Below are 19911 nucleotides of genomic sequence, written 5' to 3' on the forward strand. Positions count from 1 at the left end.
TTTTTGGCATGTGAATTGACTTACATGCATAAAGAGATAAGCAAGAGATATGATACAAGTCTCAACTTTACTTATTATATGGGCATTATAGTCTTATCATACATAACTTTGTAAACTAGTGAAAATCATCCTAATGTATATAGCTATGTAAATCAAAGTTGTTGAAAACATCCAACTTGGATCTCTAAAATATCAAAACACCATATTTAATTTTTGACCTTATTGACAAAAATGTTGAATAAGAATGTTGATCAATTGTTAAAGTAATGTGAAATGTGAGACTTATTAAATTCCATATGAGAATGTTTATCAAATGGAAGTCTTGACATAATGTGAAATGTGAGACTCTGTAGATTCCATAACTTCTAGCTACAAATTTGCAAAAAGGTGGTATTTCCTAGCATTCAAAAGGATTTGACGGAAAGAGGCAATGCTACCCATGAAGACAACAATGAGGGCGACTCCTATTATGGTGTAGTTTATAAATAAGATAAGGCTTTGGTGCTTGCCTCTAAAGACTCTGTTGTAAAAGAGAAGAGGAAATATGATGCAAATTGGGGTGAATCCAAAGGATCCAAGAAATGCACTAAACTCTGCAAAGAAGGGAAGCATGGCTGCTAATAGAGTGGCCGCTATTACAAATATTGATCTCCCCACCAAACGAGGCAATACATTTCTTCGTGCAAACTTGCCTTTGCTATTATCTTCTAAGGTCCCTTCCAATTTCTCAAATGTAGGTTGCAAGTATAGCTGTAGTGGAGACACAATATTTCAACCATTGTTGATATAATCATATCTATCATAAATCAAAATGAAAGGATATATTTAATAAGAGAGCCACTTAATGCTAGTTAATTCCAAAACAATGAAACTAATTCCCCTTCCCTCCTTGGCATGTCTCACAAACCAGTAAAATGTGCATTCACTTGCCCCAAATTCCAAAGATACCACCCAAAAAGCTCTTTATCTAAGACTATCCTCTACATCGCATCTAAGTCCTAACATTCCTATCTAGTGGTAATAAAAACATGGGTTCCTTTTTAAGAATTTTTTTCCAATGAAGGGATGTTTTTAAATGTATGAGAACTAATTACAATAGTTCTGGGGGAATATTGATCACAATACAACAAGAAAACTTGTTTCCTTGGAAAAATTAGGGCAAAACTTGCATAATATCAAGATTAAAAGTGTTTTTGCCATCTCTCTAGAAAATGTTTTCAATGATGATTTTTTCTACCAATCTCCTATCCATTTATTTTTAGCATCTAGTAAATGAAGAGTAGATAATAGTTTTTAAAACAATAGAATAGAGAAAAAGCACACTAAAAGGTCAATGTAAGCATACTCACCACTACAATGATGACAAGTTGGAGACATGCGAATGCATTTCCCACCACATACAACCCTTCTGGAACCAAAACAACTTTATTTTGGGAAATCATATTATTGAAAATGATGCCTCCAGAAGCATTTCCAAATGCCCAATAACCCGAAATTGCAACAGAGAAGAATGTAATTAAGGTCACACCATAGCATAAGCCCAATCCTTTCACCATTTTCCCTTCAACTGGGGGAGTTATTGTTGCCTACAAACAACAAAAATAAATGGTTCTCACATCAATCTATGTGTATAAATGGAGAAAGTATGAAATCAAGAAGCTTAGAATGGCATATTGTCATAAAATCTACCTGTATTTCAACTATTAAAGGGTTTGCATAGGCAGACATCATGATTGATATAGAATTGAAAATTGCAAACATCTTGTGTATTGTTGTTCCCACGATAGAATAACTTGTAGACACATTTCTATGAACACCTGTTTCAATAAGAGATCGTTTATAAAACTGTGAGTATAGTAATACAATCTTTATATATAAAGTCTTTTTGTATTCATGTGTGTTTTTAATGTGAAAATGATAGCATACTATCAAAAGGTAAAATGTTACAAACACTATGGTGCATAATACATTAGGCTCTATCCAATTTCTTGTAGAAGACTAAAATTCCATCGAGCATCACTTAATTTCTTTGTAAGTGTCTTAAGAGTATCAAAATGTTCCATTTTTTGATCCACTGGAACCACCATTGACTTCCCTCTCATTGTGGCCTCATTTCTCACCTTTCAAATAAATCTAAGAGTAATAGCCCTGATCAAAGTGGACCAGTTGAAGGGTCAGATCATCTAAATGTTTGAAATCACCAAGAAGCACTATTTTCATGCTTAGGTTGTTATTAACATTGGCAATCCTCAACCACCTCAACCATTTTCCATACATGGTGTACTTGCACACAGTCCCACTATAGATAAACCATTGTTTCTTCTTCCTTTTACAAATATTCAAAGAGCAAGGATATGCCAATGAGCTTAGTAAGACTGAAAACTCATGTCTCACCAATCTCTATGAAAGAGATCCCATTTATTGGAGGGTGTTGCTTTCCAGATGAGGTGCAATCTCTTCTTCCATGTAGCCACCCTTGCCAACAAAAACTGTTTCTTCTAGGATGCCCATACTTGCATGAACACTAATGATGATGAAGGACACATTATGCTATGCATTCTCTTACAATGCCATAAAGTTTTTCCAATAGCACCCTCCAATATTTTAGTAGGATGATGGCTTGCAATTTACATGTAGTACAACAACACTCCTTAAGCCTTTGTGCAATCCTGCAAATCCAATCCATCTCCTTGTTGGTTAAGCCGAAATGCTCTTTGATCCATGCTGATCGGCCCTTCCATGCATGTGCATCCATGGGCTAGACATCCACTCTATTATTTTAATGCCTTCATGCCAATGCCTTTGGAAAGCATTCTCCCTAGCTCAGGAAGTGGAGGATCAGACACATGTGGGGTATGCCAAATGTTGAAAATCAAGGATGGATCAACCTTGTCACTCTGTTACTTAGGCCACCTATCTTTCTCTTGAATACGATGCCCATGCATCAACCAAGGCTTAAGCAAACTTAGATCATCTAAGTCTGATGGTACACCTACTAGTTAACACATCCTATTACCTTGCTCTAGGCCAAATCCAACCTGAGATGAAAGTGTTAACCAATACTGGATTGAAATCATCCATGGAAAAGAAACTTCAATTCTCTTCAACATACCAAGAGTCAATCTGCAAGACTTATCTTAAAGCATTTCCAATCCTAGTTCCCCTTTAGATTTGTAAATGTTAATGTGTCCTAGCTGATTTTTTGAACCCTTGTCTCTCCTCTTTGCTTGATACAAATGCTATAAACATCTCTTAAACTTAAGCCCATGAGGTATTATTGAAGGGAAATATAAACCCAATGAAGGTGGTGGTTGATGCACTTAGAATAGATTTTTCAAGACTATGCGCTTTCCCCCAAAGGTAAGTGGGGCTCCTTAACACTTATAGCAATGTTCCCTTCTATTTTGTTGAGCTATTGCTTACTAGAGACATTGATGCATATGAGCACCCAAGATAGCATATGACTTGTCCAAATTTCACCAATATGAATCTAAAGCTAAGGACCTAATTAGGTGGATCATCCCAACTAGGAAAAGCATACTTAGTCTTTTGACATTGATTTGTGAAACTCATAACATGGAGAAGTCCTCATAAATCCCAAGGAAGCAATCAATCATCTAATTCTCATTAGCCTTAAGAACACTCACATTATTTTCTATAAGAAACTAAAATACAAAGTGTTGGATTGTTGGAAATAAGAGATCTTTATGTCCTGGATCTTCTTATGTAAATTCCTAAGCAATGGGTCGATAATGAATGCAACGAGCAAGATTAAAGAGAAAAACCTTGTTGAATTTGTCTCTTGAGAATAAAGGGTTTAGACAATAGTCCATTGCCATATACAATTATCATAGAGGCATTGCTCAATAATTCCCCAATAAGATGAATAAAAATTGAGCCACAAGCAAAGGAATGGAGTGTAATCAATAATAAAATACCAACTTACATAGTTGTATGTCTTGTTAAGCTCAAGATTAAGTAGCATAAAGCTAGATCGTGATGCAAGAGAAAAATAGATAGAACATATAGTATTCAAAATAGAATCGTGAATGTTACACTTGTGAATGAAACCAAATTGGCAAGGATGGATCACCTAAGCCAAGACATGCTTGAATGCGAGTACAAGTGCTTTTATTAGAAGCTTATGAGAGAAGCAAAGCATAGTGAGTGGCCTTAGTGAACTTCTCTACTTCTATTGACTAGCTTTAGAACCAAATTGATCATACCATGGTTGAAACTTATATATTTTGGTAGTGATGCATATGAACATGCTTAGAATTGTTGAGGCACCTTTTTCCCACTTTAGGAGGTTTTTTCCCTCAGTCTCATACATATGCCTATTCAATTTAGGGTATACCTAGTCTTATAAATATTCTCTGTTGAAATCACTATGAAACACACATTGAGTTGTGCTCTCATAAGCTTCTTCTCCTAGCTGTGTACTTGCCTAAATCCACCAATTGGTATTATTGTGGGCTTTGACCTCTTGGTTGGAGTCATCAATACCTTTGCTTGATTTCCTTAGATTGAGAAGATATCTAAGAAGTATTCATAGGTTGAAAAATATTATGGAAGAGTGCAGAAGGATACGACATCATTAGATTTTTGATTCATCTCATTTGCACTATCGACAATACTATGTAAGCTACTTTTTCCTTTTGTGTGGAATTTTTAATAGTAGTCAACTCCAAATAGGAGCCTTGAGAATCTCCTTTGTATTACGCTGCATAGTACAAATTGATTTTGTGTGTATTTTTCTCTATATAGGCAACTTTTGCATCAATTACAATACGCTTGGGACATTTGTATGAAGGAAAAAGTGAGGTCACATGATTACAAATCTTTAAATTGATAATATCCAAGTCTTTTGGTATTGCTGCACCACTCCATGATAGAATTTCTTGCATATCTCAACCCATAGGACTTTGAAATTCCAAGAGAAGATTGAGATCCATATACCATAAAAATGTAACAAGTGGGATACACACTGACTAGGATTTAGACACCCCGTTACACTTACTGGGGTATATATGCTCCTCATGAGTTGTCCTTGCTAAAAGCATGCTATCCACATAGAGTACCAAAATCAGTAAAGAACCATCATGGGCTTTCTTCGTGTACAACCAAGGATCCATAGCACTGCGGCTGTAGCCTTGTGATTGCATGAATGCATCAAACTTATGGTACCATTTCCTAGGTGCCTGCTTCAAGCCATATAGACTCTTCTTTAGCTTGTACACTAGGTGTTCCCTACCAGGGTCTGCAAAGCCCTTAGGTTGCTCCATGTAAATCTCATCATGCAAGTCCCCATGTAAAAAAGTCGTCTTGACATCCATCTAGTACAAGTCTAGGTCAAGTTGTGCAACCAAGGCCAAGACTAAGTGTAAGGTGGCCATTGTGACCACAGGAGAAAAGACATCATCAAAGTCAACACCATGCTCCTGCTTAAAACCCTTAGCAACCAATTGAGCCTTGTATGCCGGCTTGGGGTGTCCAAGATACTTTTCAACTTGTACACCCACTTGCATGGAAAATCCTTCTTACCCTGAGGCAAGGAAACCAAATCCCAAGTCTGATTTTTATGTAATGAGTCAAGCTCAGACTGCATAGCCCTCTCCCAAGAGTGAAAATCACCCCTATGCATAGCCTCATCAGAAGTGAGAGGCTCTCCTATATTTGTAACTAGTACATAATCCATAGAGGGCACAAAACATAGAGGGTGCAAAATGGTCAAGAGGTCGTCTATCTCTAGTAGAATGCCTCAACCCAGGCTCTGCTACCTGACCGACATCCTGTCTAACATCAGCATGCCTAACATCTGGACCACGAGCATCAGGTGATGCTGCACGCTGTCTAGGTGACCGTGGAGTGGGCTGAACGAGAGCAGGGGGCTCCTCTTGAAAGATAACTCTGCGTACCTCAACCACTTTCTTAGGCTGCATATGCATTTTGTCCTCATGAAAGATGACATCATGACTGCGGATCACTTTCTGGGCCTGCGGATCCCATAGACGGTAACCCATCTCTCCTGCATCTCCATAGCCAATGAAAATGCATTTGACACTTTTAGGATCCAGCTTATTGCGTTTATCCTTGGGCACATGGTAGAATGTGTCACATCCAAAGACATGCAAATGATCATAAGAGGGGGGACTTGCCTGTCCATACCTCCTCTGCAACCTGAAAGTCAATGTTTATACTAGATGACCTCTTAATGAGATGCACTGCAGTAGTAACTACTTTAGTCCAAAAGTGCTGCAGTAAGCCAGCCTGGCTAAGCATGCTACGAACCCTTTCCTGAATGGTCCTATTCATGCATTCAGCCATACCATTTTGGGATGGGGTGTAAGGGGCAGTCAACTGATGCTTAATACCCTGCTCATCACAAAACTTCTCAAAAGCACATGATACATACTCACCCCCATTATCTGACCTTAGGCATTTTAGCCTTTTTCGAGATTGGTTCTTTGTGAATGCAAGCCAACACTGAAATGTGTCTAAGACATTGGATTTTCTCTTTATGGGATAAGCTCAAACCTTACGTGAGTAATCATCTATGAAAGTAACAAAGTACTTTGCCCCACTGAGTGACTGGCAGAGCATGGGCCCACATACATCTGAGTACACAAGAGCCAAGGGCTCACCCATGCGTTTCTTACTAGACTTTTTATGCGTATTTCTAATCTGCCTGCCATACAAACAATGATCACAAGAATCAAAATGCGAAGAGTCAAAAGGCGGAAGATACTTCAAAGCACAGAGCATTTTCATTTCTTTAAGACATATGGCCCAAATGAGCATCCCAGAGGGATACATGGGGGATAGAATCCACAGAAAAAACATGATCCAAGGTAACTCCAGATACAAGTAAGGGATAGAGGCTGCCAAACTTGGCACCTTTTGCAAGCATAAGCCTGCCACAAGTAATCTTCCATGCAGAGTCTCCAAAAGACACAAAATGCCCTACATCATCAAGCTCCAGCTGACATAAGGCTGCAAGTCAATGTAGGTGCATGGCGTACATCATGCAAAACAAAAGAACTACCAGAAGGAAACTGCAGCCTAACATCTCTAATGCCCACAATGTCAAGAGACCTATCATCACCAAGATGCACAGAACCAGAGATGGTACGATAGGTATGAAACCAATCTCGACAGGGTGTCACATGAAATGATGCACCCGAATCCAAGAGCTAGCACTGTGCATACATAGAATGTATCTCAGAAGTCTGTAAGGCATTGCATGAAGAAGTTGTAAGTATGTAATCGTCATCTGAATCAGTGGTCTGCATGACATTAACCTCTTCTATCTTCACACTAGACTATGAGGTACAATCTTGCGCTTAGAAGACTTTTCCTACACTTTCTCTTTTCCCTTTTCCTTGCACTTATCATTGCGCATTTTATGGCACTACGGCCTAATATGTCCTACTTTCCCACAATAATGATAGGTAAGATCAGACTTTCGTCCACGGGACTTACTACGACCGCGTGACTTGGACATAGACTTCTGAGAGTCTCTACCCTTATGATCATTATCATGCCTGCCATGTCTGCCACCTCTAACGGCCAATGTATGTGAAGAGCGGGAAGCATAATTGTTTCTCCTGTTGATTTCCTCAGTCAATAAAGCACTCTCAACATCTTTGATTTTCAGCCCATCAAGCTTGTTCACGCATATGGCAGTACGGAAGACATCTCATGACTTAGGCAAGGTGCTAAGCAGAAACAACGAGTGCAAGTTGTCTTTGAACTCAATACCCTATGACAACAAACTCTTCATGATAGCATGAAACTGACTGAAATGAGATGATAGGGAGGTCCCCTTCTTCATGCGAAGGTTCATTAACTGCTTCAGCCAATACATCTTTGCTGCGCATAAAGCTCCTGAATCTTCTCCCATAAATCCCATGCACTCTAATTCTCATATTCAACAACATTATGATGGACCTCTTCTGAGAGTGACAAAATAATGGTAGACTTGCATAGCTCATCAACTTCCATCCAAACATCATCATCCATATCCTCAGGTTTAACACCCTTGAAATGTAAGGGTTTAATCTGCAACTTTTGCACCAAAACCTGCCATATTTGGAACTTCCAATACCCATAGTTGGTACCATCCAACTTGGCAATGTTAAAGAGAGCTGTGCCTTTTAGATGACTAGCCATACTGTCCCAAATCAAAGCAAAAAAACAAAATTGTAGGTTGTTGTAATTAGCAAAAAATGCACTAAAACCACTGCTAAAACCAAGAGAAGCACCTGTCCACCAAATATGTCCAAGATAACATCAAATAGTAAGCATTACCCTCATAGAAGTGCTCAAAATCTGTAAATTTCAGCTTGCTGTAATAAATGACAGCAGTATGTAAAACTATCCCAAAATGAAGCAATCATTGATACATATGTCACTGCAACTGCTAGGTAGCAAGATACATCCAACAGTGAGTGGCAAGGGGCAAGAAGGTACCAAGAACTGTCAAACCAATAACCTCTCAGGCAAGAGACATCTCATAGGTCTAGAAGTCATGCATGTAATGGGTCTCGGGGTAAGAGAAGAGACCAAGCACAAGCACAACTGATAGAGTCAGAAGCTGAATGCATAACCATCCAAGATGCATACAAAATTGAAAAACCTGTGACAGAGATAGGTGCCTGCCCCAATAGGTGTATCAAATCAGCCCGCTACTTACAGACTAACTGCAGATATAAAGCTCTCAAGAGAGCAAATGCATGTAACTGTCCCACAAGCTCAAGCTCAAGTGTAAGTAAGATTTTGTGTACATCCGAATATACCAAGAGGCTCCCACTAGAAGTAAAGTCAGATGCAAAGAGAGCAAGCAACACTCTAACACATCGAATACATAGGATCAGACATGCCAAATTCCAGTAGGATACATCCGGAGCATAAATCCCAAGCTATCTTAGACCCGTAAAGCATAAGCTTGAAAGCATTCAAAGAGCATGTAATTGACAACCAAATATAATGCCTAGTAGGTCCAAAATTCTCAAATACATTTGAAGATGAAGCTCCAAGTAACTATCAAGCATGCGCAAACCAAGTGGCATCCATATCTGACCAAAGCATAAATGCAAGAAGCCTAAATGTCAAGTAGTGACAATAGGCATAGACCGATCCAAAGCATGCCAACTGAAGCCAAATGCTAGTGAAGAACGGGAAAGTCGGAGCCTAATCCTAGCTCAAAAGAATTCCGGAACCAAAAAGAAGCATTTGATGATCTCCAAATACATCGGTACGATCATTTAAGCCTCCAGTAAGCACCCCGTATCCAAGAACCAATGCATACACCAAGTAAATGAGCTTTAGGCCATTGTATTATAGCATCATATTTACTATTAAATGAAGCTCAAATAGTGCCCAAATGTGCTCCAAATCAGTCCCAAAGCATAGGCATAGCATCCCAATGGGGGAGCACTCGAATCGATCATCGGGAACCAAGCACTAATGCCGAGGAGTCTAACAATGATCGAGAAGGTTGCCAAGAGTGCTGGAAAGTTGCGAGAAATGCCAGAGTAGGTCAGCCCAACCCCCTGAAAATGCACCGCATTTTACGCTGGTTGTTCCTGGGGGCTGGGGGTTCTTCAACAGTGCTCCGGGAGCACTTGGCAATGTCAAGGGGGCTCCGATGCAGCCCTAGAAGGTGCCAATGGAAGTCCGGAAGCTTGGGGAGGAGGCGGGAGATCAAAACATACCTACAAATGAAGGTGCCATGGTTGTCATTGAAGCTCGGGTTGAACCTCTTCAAATCCGGGCTGAAGAAAATGCCGAGCAAGCTCTAACGCCTTTGCTCTGACACCAGTTGAAAGGGAAGTGAAACCCAGGAGGAAGAAGCTTGGCGATGAGAGCTATGGCGGATTGAGAGCAAGAGCAAGAGTGAGAGTGAAACTCAAAGTGGGAACTCCAACAACCACAATGTGTGGTCGAGCCTTCCTTTATTTCAATTTTCACTAAAAGAATAAAGAATAAGTGACTATGATGGGCACCCACCACCTGCAGTGTGCAGTGGTGGCTACTGTCAGTGTAGTAATGCACGGGCGGCTAGGCGGAGACGCCTTTACCCCCAACAAATACTAATAGAGGCATTGGTAGGCATTTGAGCCATCATCTTATGAAATATTTCTCAAGATTAAAGTGTTCATAACTTTTGACATGAAATTCCAAGTGCAATTGCCATAGCCTTATTAGAGTTTGCAATAACATCTCCTTCTGCAAGATCATTATTCATTTCATTGCATCATATTTCCTCCACCCATAAAGAAAAGTGCAGCATTGACTGTGAATAATAGTAGGAAGAAAATGCCTATTCTTGTAAGCAAGCAGCTTAACCACAACTTCATTTGAAATGCTTACTTGGTCACATGAAAAATTTAGCATGGTTGATGATATCTAATGATTTGTCTTGCTCTAATTATGAATCTTAGAAATTAGTCTAATCACTTCTCCAATTCATAGATCTTGATAGGAAAGCAAATATTTTGATGATGTAACATTCTATTTAAATAGATTCTACACCCTTGCACATAAATTGAACACTTTAGTAGGTGAACTAGCTCAATTTGGTAGATAAAAAATTAAAGCAATGTACATTAAATGCACATAAATTAGATGATTGGGATCATTTAGTACAACATCATGAACACAATAACAAGGCAAACCATGGAAAACCCCTTTTTGTTTGGAGATAAATGAATGTCATGCAACTTATTGGTGAAAGATAGGGGAGATGCTTTCCTTCATGTTGTGGCTTTCTCTCTAGCTATGCACATGCACACAACAAGCTCTCTCTTCTTTTTCTTTTTCTTTTTATTTTTCTTCTTTTTCTCCTCTCTCTCTCTCTCTCTCTCTCTCATATAGATGGATGTAAAATAGTTTTTCTTCTTCTCATATTTTACATTTTCTCCTAAAATACAAGTATTAGGGTACATGTATATGCATGTTTAGACATAATATGCTAATGTAAAATATCATACATTAGTTGCATAGCTATGCTAGGTGTAATAGGTGCATCTACTTGATGAATCAATAATCAAGATCATTAGCACATAATGTCAATGTGATTGGCATATGTGCTCGACTAAACAAATCATCCTAGTTTGTCATGCATTGAGCTTACCATCTCAACTCTTCCCTTCAAGCTCAACCCAATGTCCTATACTCTTAACCAACTCTTCAGTACACCCAATGACTTGTGATAATGCCTAGGGAGTCCACCTTAGGGAACATGTAAGATACCACATGAGTTCAAAGGAAGTGATATTTTATTTAGTAAAATTTATAGGATTATATTGACAAAATGGATTTTTAAATTATAATTTGAAAAAGTCCCATAAGTTTAGTAAAGTTAAAGGCATCATTTTATGGCCTTATAGCATGTAAAGAAAGGTATTTCTTAACACCCTTTTGAACACATGTTATATAGATGATTTCTTATAAGGTGCACCCCCCAAGTGACGATGTTAGCTACCTACTCATGGGTGCCAATATGTATCAAGTCAATCTCATTTTCAAGGGCTTTCTCTTGTATGTAATGATAGTGGACCTAGATGATTTGACGATGTTAGCTACCTACTCATGGGTGCCAACATGTATCAAGTCAATCTCATTTGCAAGGGCTTTCTCTTGTATGTAATGATAGTGGACCTTGATGTGCTTAGTCCTTTCATGACACATAGGATTATTCACACTAATGTTGTCACATACAATGTGACTACCTTGGGCACACCATGATCCAACTCATGAAGTAGCTTACAAATTCACCTCACATGCAATTGTTTTTCCCCCCATATATTTTGCATATATGCTAGACAAAGCAACTAGTGGTTTCTTCATATTCATCCAAATCATTGCACTAGTTCCAAAGCTAAAACTATAGCCACTAGTAGATCTCTTATCATAAAAATATCGTACTCAATCTACATCCATATATCCAAACATTTCAACTTCAAAGTAATATGTATAAAGGAAACCATAATTTATTGTATCATTCACATACCATAACATTCTTCTTATAGCACCCTCATAGGATCCAATTTTGGCTTTCATGGCACTTGCATAAATTGAACTATTAGTCCAACTTCATGGCACATATCTTAAAGTTTTCAAATACTTTAGTATGCCCACACTTTTTTGTTATGATCATTAACAAATGTCACATAATAATTAAAAGTTGCAATAGAAATTGTTCAAGTGGGTCCTTGTCAAAGTCTTCCTTTTAGGAAATCTTTTTCTTTTTAGGATAACCATATGGGTCCTCAGATAAAGAAGGTGAATGTAGGGTCATTTTGAATATGTCAAATCATAATTATTGCCCAACATTGAATATAGTGGCACATAATTTGAGTTCTTATTACCTAAATCTCTATATACATAGAGACTCCATACAATCCATACAATAGTGTGGAATATATATGTAATAATTTAGATTCCAAGTTTTGGACTTTTTTGCCAAATCATGATCAATTTTTCAAGACAGGTGTTCAAAAATAAATCAGTAGTCTCTTGGGATCAAAAGATGCGAAATCAAATGGCTTATTAGACACATTTTGTTCCCTTGAAAATGGTTATCTTGATGCTTCCCAAATTGGAATGCACTACGTAATTTCTACATTTCATAAAATTTGAAATTTGGTATACTTATGATAATACTTTGTGTTTGCATCATTTTCAACTTTTTTCCATTTACATGACTGATGCATTTATGCCACGATCCATATTTGTAATCACTTCATTGCCACTTGCATACATGACAAAAAATTTTGTAGGCACATATACATCATATGTGAACATTCTTCCAACTCTTTTGCCTTTTGCAACCAATCTATAATTATTATAAAAATCCTCAATAAAACATAAATGGTGGTTGAACTTAACTTGTAAACCTTGGTTATCTATTTGACTACTAGAAACAATATTCTTTGTAATTATCGGCACATACAATATGTTAGCCAATCACATACCTCTCTCCCCATCATGCATTGACAAAGAAACTTTCCCAATATGTATAATAAAATGGACCAAATCATCCATTATTTCTACATACCTTGGTTGTTTGGATATGTGCATCTCATTAGATGTGAGTTGTTATGATGTGTCATATGACTTGATGCACCTAAATCTACATACCATACATCACTGCCTTTTACATATGTGATGTAGCACTCATCATGTGTTGCATAAAAAAGAGATGCTTATTATCTAGTTTAGAAGTAGATGTATAATTTTCATCCTACATACATTTATGATTTCCACCACTTGGTCTATGATAACACTCATATGGAAGATGGCTAGTCTTTCCATAGTTTGAGCAACTCATAAGATTATTGCTTTGGTTTTTGTAGCCATCCATCTCAATCTCTATAAATCCCACTCATCTTATATATATATTTGTCTCTACCACGATTTGCATGTTCCATAATTTGTTGATTCAACTTATATTGTTGATAGTTGCCTCCTCTTCATGTACATTCCATCACAAATTATTTGAGGTTACATTAGAAGACCCAAAATAGACGTGGAGGTTATTGGCATCTCCATATTCTCTCCATTTCTTTTTGCCCAAATTGTGTCCATCATGACTTGAAATGTAATGTTAGAATAAAGTGAAGTCCTAAACCTAATGCATACAATGTGTAAGATGAATAGAAAGATCATTCTTGTGAATGAAACTTTTGAATCTACTACTTTTCCACTCTTCTTGTCTACTTACTTGTTACCTCTATTGCTTGAGAGTGAGGAGATACAGTGAGAGTGTGATGGGGTGAGGGTGAAGCTCAACTTCACTCCTTCCATCTCCTCTTTTGCTCTTGCTCCATAGCTTAAGAGGATAAGAGGGTGAGTGTGGGAGAGTGTATGTGAGGAACTACGGGACTAATTGGGAGAAGCTCTTGTCCTTACAGACAAATGTTATAATTTTCCAACATGTTTTGGATGGTGGAATGGGAGGAAATTAATACTTCTAGTTTAGCTTCATAGTCTTTGATCCTAAATAAGAGTTTTTTATTTGTGTTTATATGACAAATAAATTAATAAAGAAAAAAGTAAATAATTTTCTATCAGAACTAATCTTGTATGCACATACATCTATAAACAATTAGTTCCATTAGGATATAATGTGCATGCACATACATATGTATGCATTTACAATTATGTCATTCATGTAATTTTTCACTATTGTGAATAGATAATTGGCATCTTAACATTATCCAAATTTATCTATGTTAGTATTGGAAGAGTTATCTAGGAAACCTTGTTTGACATACCTGAATAAAGAGATCCAGCTAAAGCACAAATGCAAAATCCCAGGCATAGTACCATAGACAAGAGGTTGAAATAACGCAAAGAATGTAATGAAGGCATTTGGGCCAACAATATTGTTAAAGTCCCAAAAATGAATATAAACTTATAGAGCTCCAAGTGTTCACCCTTGCATAGGACTAGAAATACTTGCTGCAAAATAACAATGCCATGCCAAGATTAGTCAGCACATGCCTCTAGAAATATTACCATACTTAGTGCTTTATATGCTATATCCATATCAGTGAATATGATAAGATATGTAGTTATATCAATATATTTAAGATCACAATGACCTCAAATGTACTTTAGCATATGATATTACTCACGTACTTTGATATCACTATCTTTATAAATCATAATAATGTGAAGGTTTTTCAACTTTCCATAAACTTTCTTCAAATTAACCAAAGTATTTACTAGACGATGAAGACATGATGATACTATTAGATTTTCTATAAAACATGTGTGTGTGTGTGTGTGTGTGTTTTTTTTTTTTTGGGTACACACATGCACTAACATGGTATAAGAACATAGATGTATGTTTTGATTTCATGTGTATAGATGTGTGTGTGTGTGTGTGTGTGTGTGTGTGTGTGTGTGTGTGTGTGTGTGTGTGTGTGTGTGTGTGTGTGTGTGTATGTGTGTGTGTGTGTGTGTATGTGTACAATAAATTTTTTCTTAAACTTGTGTGTGTCACATTAGCATCTTTAATTAAATCTAGTGGCATAGAGAAGAGATGTACCTTCATAGTTTGACCCCCAAGCAGATTACATGCAATTATTGCAATGAAGCACACCATGAATTGTAGGGGTCCAATAAAGTTGGATGAAAGTTTGGAACCTAATATATTTGAGCACAAAATAAGGGAAATTTTTACATGGATTTTCAAACTTTTTAATTCAAACTTGCTATGAACATGGAGTGAAGATTATTACATAAGTAAATATATGCTCCTAACACGTACCCAAAATTCACATCAATATGCCATCATAAGATATTCAAATCATGATATTTTGAGATAATATACACAAGAACGCATGCTATGCACTACAATTTATTGGTGCAATTAATCTTATGAAGTGCTTTGGTCAAGTTTTGCAAGTTTCTAGAGAAAAAAGTTTTAACTTTGGCTACCCAAAGGTTTATATATATATATATATATATATATATATATGTAAGCTGTTTAAGGTGGTTGTGGAAGCAAGATCCTATAACAACTAATGATGCTATGGGGATAGTTTTAAAAACTCATAACCCTTCTTGTACATATTAGTTGATAGAGAATTAGAGAAAGAATGTATAGAATCCTTATTTAAGTGGCCATCTATACTATCATTAAGTTTCTTCACTTTGTTGCTTCCCTTCAATCATCCTCCTTCAAGGCTATTAACTAAGTAGGAGGAGTGACCTCTCTTAATCTCTTGAATTAGAGAAGGAAGGTATATAATACTTATTTAAGTAGTTATAAGGGTGCAAGAGAAGATCTAAGTATCAAACCTATTAGCATGACAATAATGAGGAGCAACCTAGTAAAGTAATACTTATTTAAGTAGTTATAAGGGTGCAAGAGAAGATCTAAGTATCAAACCTATTAACATGACAATAATGAGGAGCAACCTAGTAAAGTAATAATGTTTATGCTTACCTAGACTTGTTAATGGAAGAGATCACAAATATTTCCATTCCAATATAAAGAAGGTATATTGTTGTGCAAGATGTGAGAAGTGGAGCAGCAATGGAAGCATAAACATGTGATGTAATAAACTACTGAACACAAGACAAAAGAGAAAGGAAAGAAGGAACACTGAAGAACACAATACAAATGAGAACTTAGATGTATGATGGCAGATGAGTTTGATTGAGTGAGAAGGAGGAGCATGAATATATAAGACAAAAATATGTCCTCAAAATGATCAGATTGTCGATCAGCATTTAATGCTTGGATAGTAGGCCAACAATAAATGCTCAATATGACCAAAATAAATATAATAAAAATGCCTAAAATATTGTAAATAATGTGCCCAGCTGTGCATGCACAGACTCACACATGAGTTGACATATCTGCTAACACCCTCTCTCAGATCATGGGTGATCTGATACAATACAATGGTATAATGAGAATGAATCATAAACCATACAACATAGAGCCACCAAGTAGAACCATGGATACCCAAGCAATGGGTGATCAAGCCACCACCAAGGTGCCTTAGAGAGAACTTGATGTCGATGCCAATCGTACTAGCTCTTGAAAATATAGAATATCATAGCATAACTATGTGTTTGTCCCAATGTCTCTTAGTAGCATACATGACCATCTTGTCAAAAATGCCTCTGGAACATACATGACCGTGGAGTCCCCACCTTTGGCTAGACTGGCAAAGTGTCCCCTCATGTATGAGCTCAAGACTAGGAGCTAAGCCCGCTCTATGTCCAATAAACAACCCATCATGAACCTCGATGTTAATCCTAGCTCTAGAATTTGAACTGCTAGACTTCAATCGATGCGTCAAGAAAGTCCCTCTCAAGATCTTATGCATTTGTATAGATGTATATATGAGGCATGGCTGTCCCATCTCCCCACCTTCTCACACTCCCTCTTTGGTATTGGAGAGTTGTGAGAGATGCCATCATCACCACCACTAGAAAGTAGCTAAGGAAGGGGCCATCAAGCCCTTCCCATGATTCAAAGAAGTTGAACCTTTCTTCCATGCATTGGACTTCTCCTTGTTTAGAGGATCGAAGTTTGAGTCTCAAGTAGATGATGACTCATCAGAGGAGTCCACATCCCTCTTGGTCTTCTTCTCCTTCTTCTTCCGAGAAGCCGCAAACTCTTTGCGGTCCTTCCATAAATGACCTTTCTTCCCACAGTGGTAACACTGGGTCTTCAACTTCTTCTTCTTCGAACCCCACTTTGAAGCTACAAGAGCCTCACTAGAACTGGATGAAAGCCTCTCCTATAACCGCAATGATGCCTGATGCTCAAGCATCATGGAGGTCATATGTGTAAAACTATCAGGAGGAGTTGATGATGTCTATGCCCTCAAAGCATTTGCCATTCCATCAAACACTGGAGGAAGTTTGGAGAGTACAAGTCCAATTAGATGAGCCTCTGGAAGGGTAGATTGCATTTGCCAAACTTGATCTTGGATTTGGGTCACAGGAAGTAGAAAAGACTGGATAGTATCTTTGGACTCAAACAGAATTTGCTAGAGTTGTCCATAAAGAGTAATTGCCCTCATGGTGGAAGGTGCCGTATACATTAGCTGCAACTTTGTCCATACTTCAGAAGATGTCTTGTAGGAGGTAATTGCCAGTAGGACTTCTTTGGAAATACACTGAAGCAAGGCCGGGTAAGCACATGCATCATTCGAATCCCATGTAAGCACCGCTTTCTCATGGTTGTCTTCATCAAAATCAACTGGAATAGGAGAAGGCCATTGAGAACATTCAATAGCTCCACAAACCACGTACCGTAACCACTTTTGTATAAATTGAGCTTTCATCACACCATTCCATGTAAGATAATGAGGTTCATGTAACTCATCATAAGTGGACATGCATGGAGGAGCCATCTGTAGAGGATTTAGAAGAGAAGTAGAGAAAAGAAGGTATTTGGAGAGGGAACATAGCCAAACCACAAGCACAAACTGTAGAAAATGAGAGTTCACATGCAATATTCACCAAAATATGACCAAAACAAGAAGAAATTCGCTACAAGAAGTCAAAAAATCAGCCAAAAATTGCTAAAATAGAGAAAACGTCATGATAATGCAGGCTCCTAGCCAGGAGGAGATGCAAAGACACTAAAATGCTGGTTGGAACATACACGTAGGCAGTAGAGGTGCTGATGCAAGCTATACAAATGTTGACATCAACAACAAAAAGATAGGAAAAATAGGTCACCTGGTTGGAGCTGTTGTCACCTGATCAGCATCGGTCAAAATAGTCTTGAAAATAGCAAAACACCATATTGAGGAATATAGGAATTTTCCATAAGTTTGGGACACGTTGTCAAATCTTTGGATTTTTCATAACTTGAACACATTAACTCCAAATCGAGCGCTCTAAAGCTCAATAGATTCCATTTCTTAAGCACTTTCCAAAGATAGGTCACATCATATGGTTTTGAGAAACTTATGGGCATGTTATCCAGATGCCACCTTTTTAGTATTCAAAAAATGGGAATTGGGAGATTCCCAAACTCACTAATATTGTGTTGCAAAGAAAACATACCAGAAGCATAGAACCTGAGCTCTGATACCATGTCAGAAGTGGAGCAGCAATGGAAGCATAAACACGTGTTGTAATCAACTGTTGAACACAAGACAAAAGAGAAAGGAAAGAAAGAACATTGAAGAACACAATACATATGAGAACTCATATGTATGCTTAGGAAATAAAATCCGTATGTCCAACACGAGACCATCGCATACAATATTGAGTCACTTGTTGCATGGGCACTAACACTGGCTTCTCTCTCCATAGAGTCTCCACATGTATGATGGTAGATGAGTGATTGAGTGAGGAGGAGGAGCTTGAATATATAGGAAAAAAATATGTCCTTAAAATGATAAGGTCGAGCAGTATTTAATGTTGATTTGCCAGTAATAAATGCTCAATATGACCAAAATAAAGACCACAAAAAATGCCTAAAATATCCTAAATAATGTGCTTAGCCACTCTGCATGCATAAACTCACATGTGAGCTGACATATCTGCTAACACAAGCCTAACTAATAGGCCCATTACCTTTCAATAAACCCCTAATGTTAATAGCAACATAAGAATACATTAGCATTTAAGACCTTACTAGAATGGTCATATATCAAATGATGCCTCACTATGTTTATGTGTCAAGGAGTATTGAGGAAATAGTAGAGAATGTAGAAATAGCTGGATTTGCTTTAGGGTTACAAAAAATTATCAATAAAAATTGTACTCAATCAAGTAGCTATTCCATTCTAGTCTACTAATTGTGATGGCTAGAACTCAATATTATATAGTTTACCTACATGCACACTATTTGTCTACCACTCTACCCATTTTTGTAAGAGCAAGTTAGATGTAATAAATTTTCTACTCAGATAACTGTGCATAGAAATTCAATGCCAATGATGGCACTCATATTAAGACAAGTCTATTTATCTTGACAAGCCTCACAACTCCACATATACTATCGAGATTTATCCACCTTAACTCAAACACCAAATCCACTATCTAGGCCTAACCTAGTATCCCCAACCTTTTGATCTTGTCTCATGCCTAGAGCAAGCTCACCTATCCCAACCCTAAGTCTTGGATAAATGACCATTTTTGCACCACCTTATATGCTAGAAAGTTTGCCAATGCCAACTCTATAGTACATATGATAGCATGAATAGTAGCTCCATTATGGACTTTGCCCAAACACATAGGAAAATGAATGTTGATGGAATGACATGATCCTTTAAAAAAAATTATCCTATTCCCAAAGTTAAAGTCATTCTCCCATAAAATATTTAGGACTACCTTTAATAAGGGCTTTACACTTAGGGTGCTAGACATAATTGATGCCAAAATACTAACCTACATGCATTATAATTTATCATGACT

At 37.5% G+C, this 19911-nt stretch overlaps 1 protein-coding gene across 2 annotated transcripts in view; it reads right to left on the reverse strand.

Moving 5' to 3' along the window:
- Positions 1–244: 244 nt before the first annotated feature.
- LOC148034710 (GABA transporter 1-like) overlaps positions 245–19911 on the reverse strand; it is a 28834-nt gene continuing 9167 nt past the window's right edge. The window contains exons 3-7 of one of the 2 annotated variants that reach the window (XM_087679675.1): positions 15062–15159; positions 14283–14469; positions 1690–1817; positions 1350–1586; positions 245–750 (exon numbers count right to left, since the gene is read on the reverse strand). In XM_087679675.1, the coding sequence (XP_087535801.1) occupies positions 370–750; positions 1350–1586; positions 1690–1817; positions 14283–14469; positions 15062–15159 (1031 nt within the window). In that variant the 3' untranslated portion in view covers positions 245–369. The remainder of the gene's footprint in view (positions 751–1349; positions 1587–1689; positions 1818–14282; positions 14470–15061; positions 15160–19911) is intronic. The other variant, XM_087679674.1, reaches the window with a different exon arrangement.

This window comes from Lygodium microphyllum, chromosome 6, assembly GCF_053477565.2.
Source record: "Lygodium microphyllum isolate KBCC chromosome 6, Lygodium_microphyllum_v1.1.10, whole genome shotgun sequence".
NCBI lineage: Eukaryota > Viridiplantae > Streptophyta > Polypodiopsida > Schizaeales > Lygodiaceae > Lygodium > Lygodium microphyllum.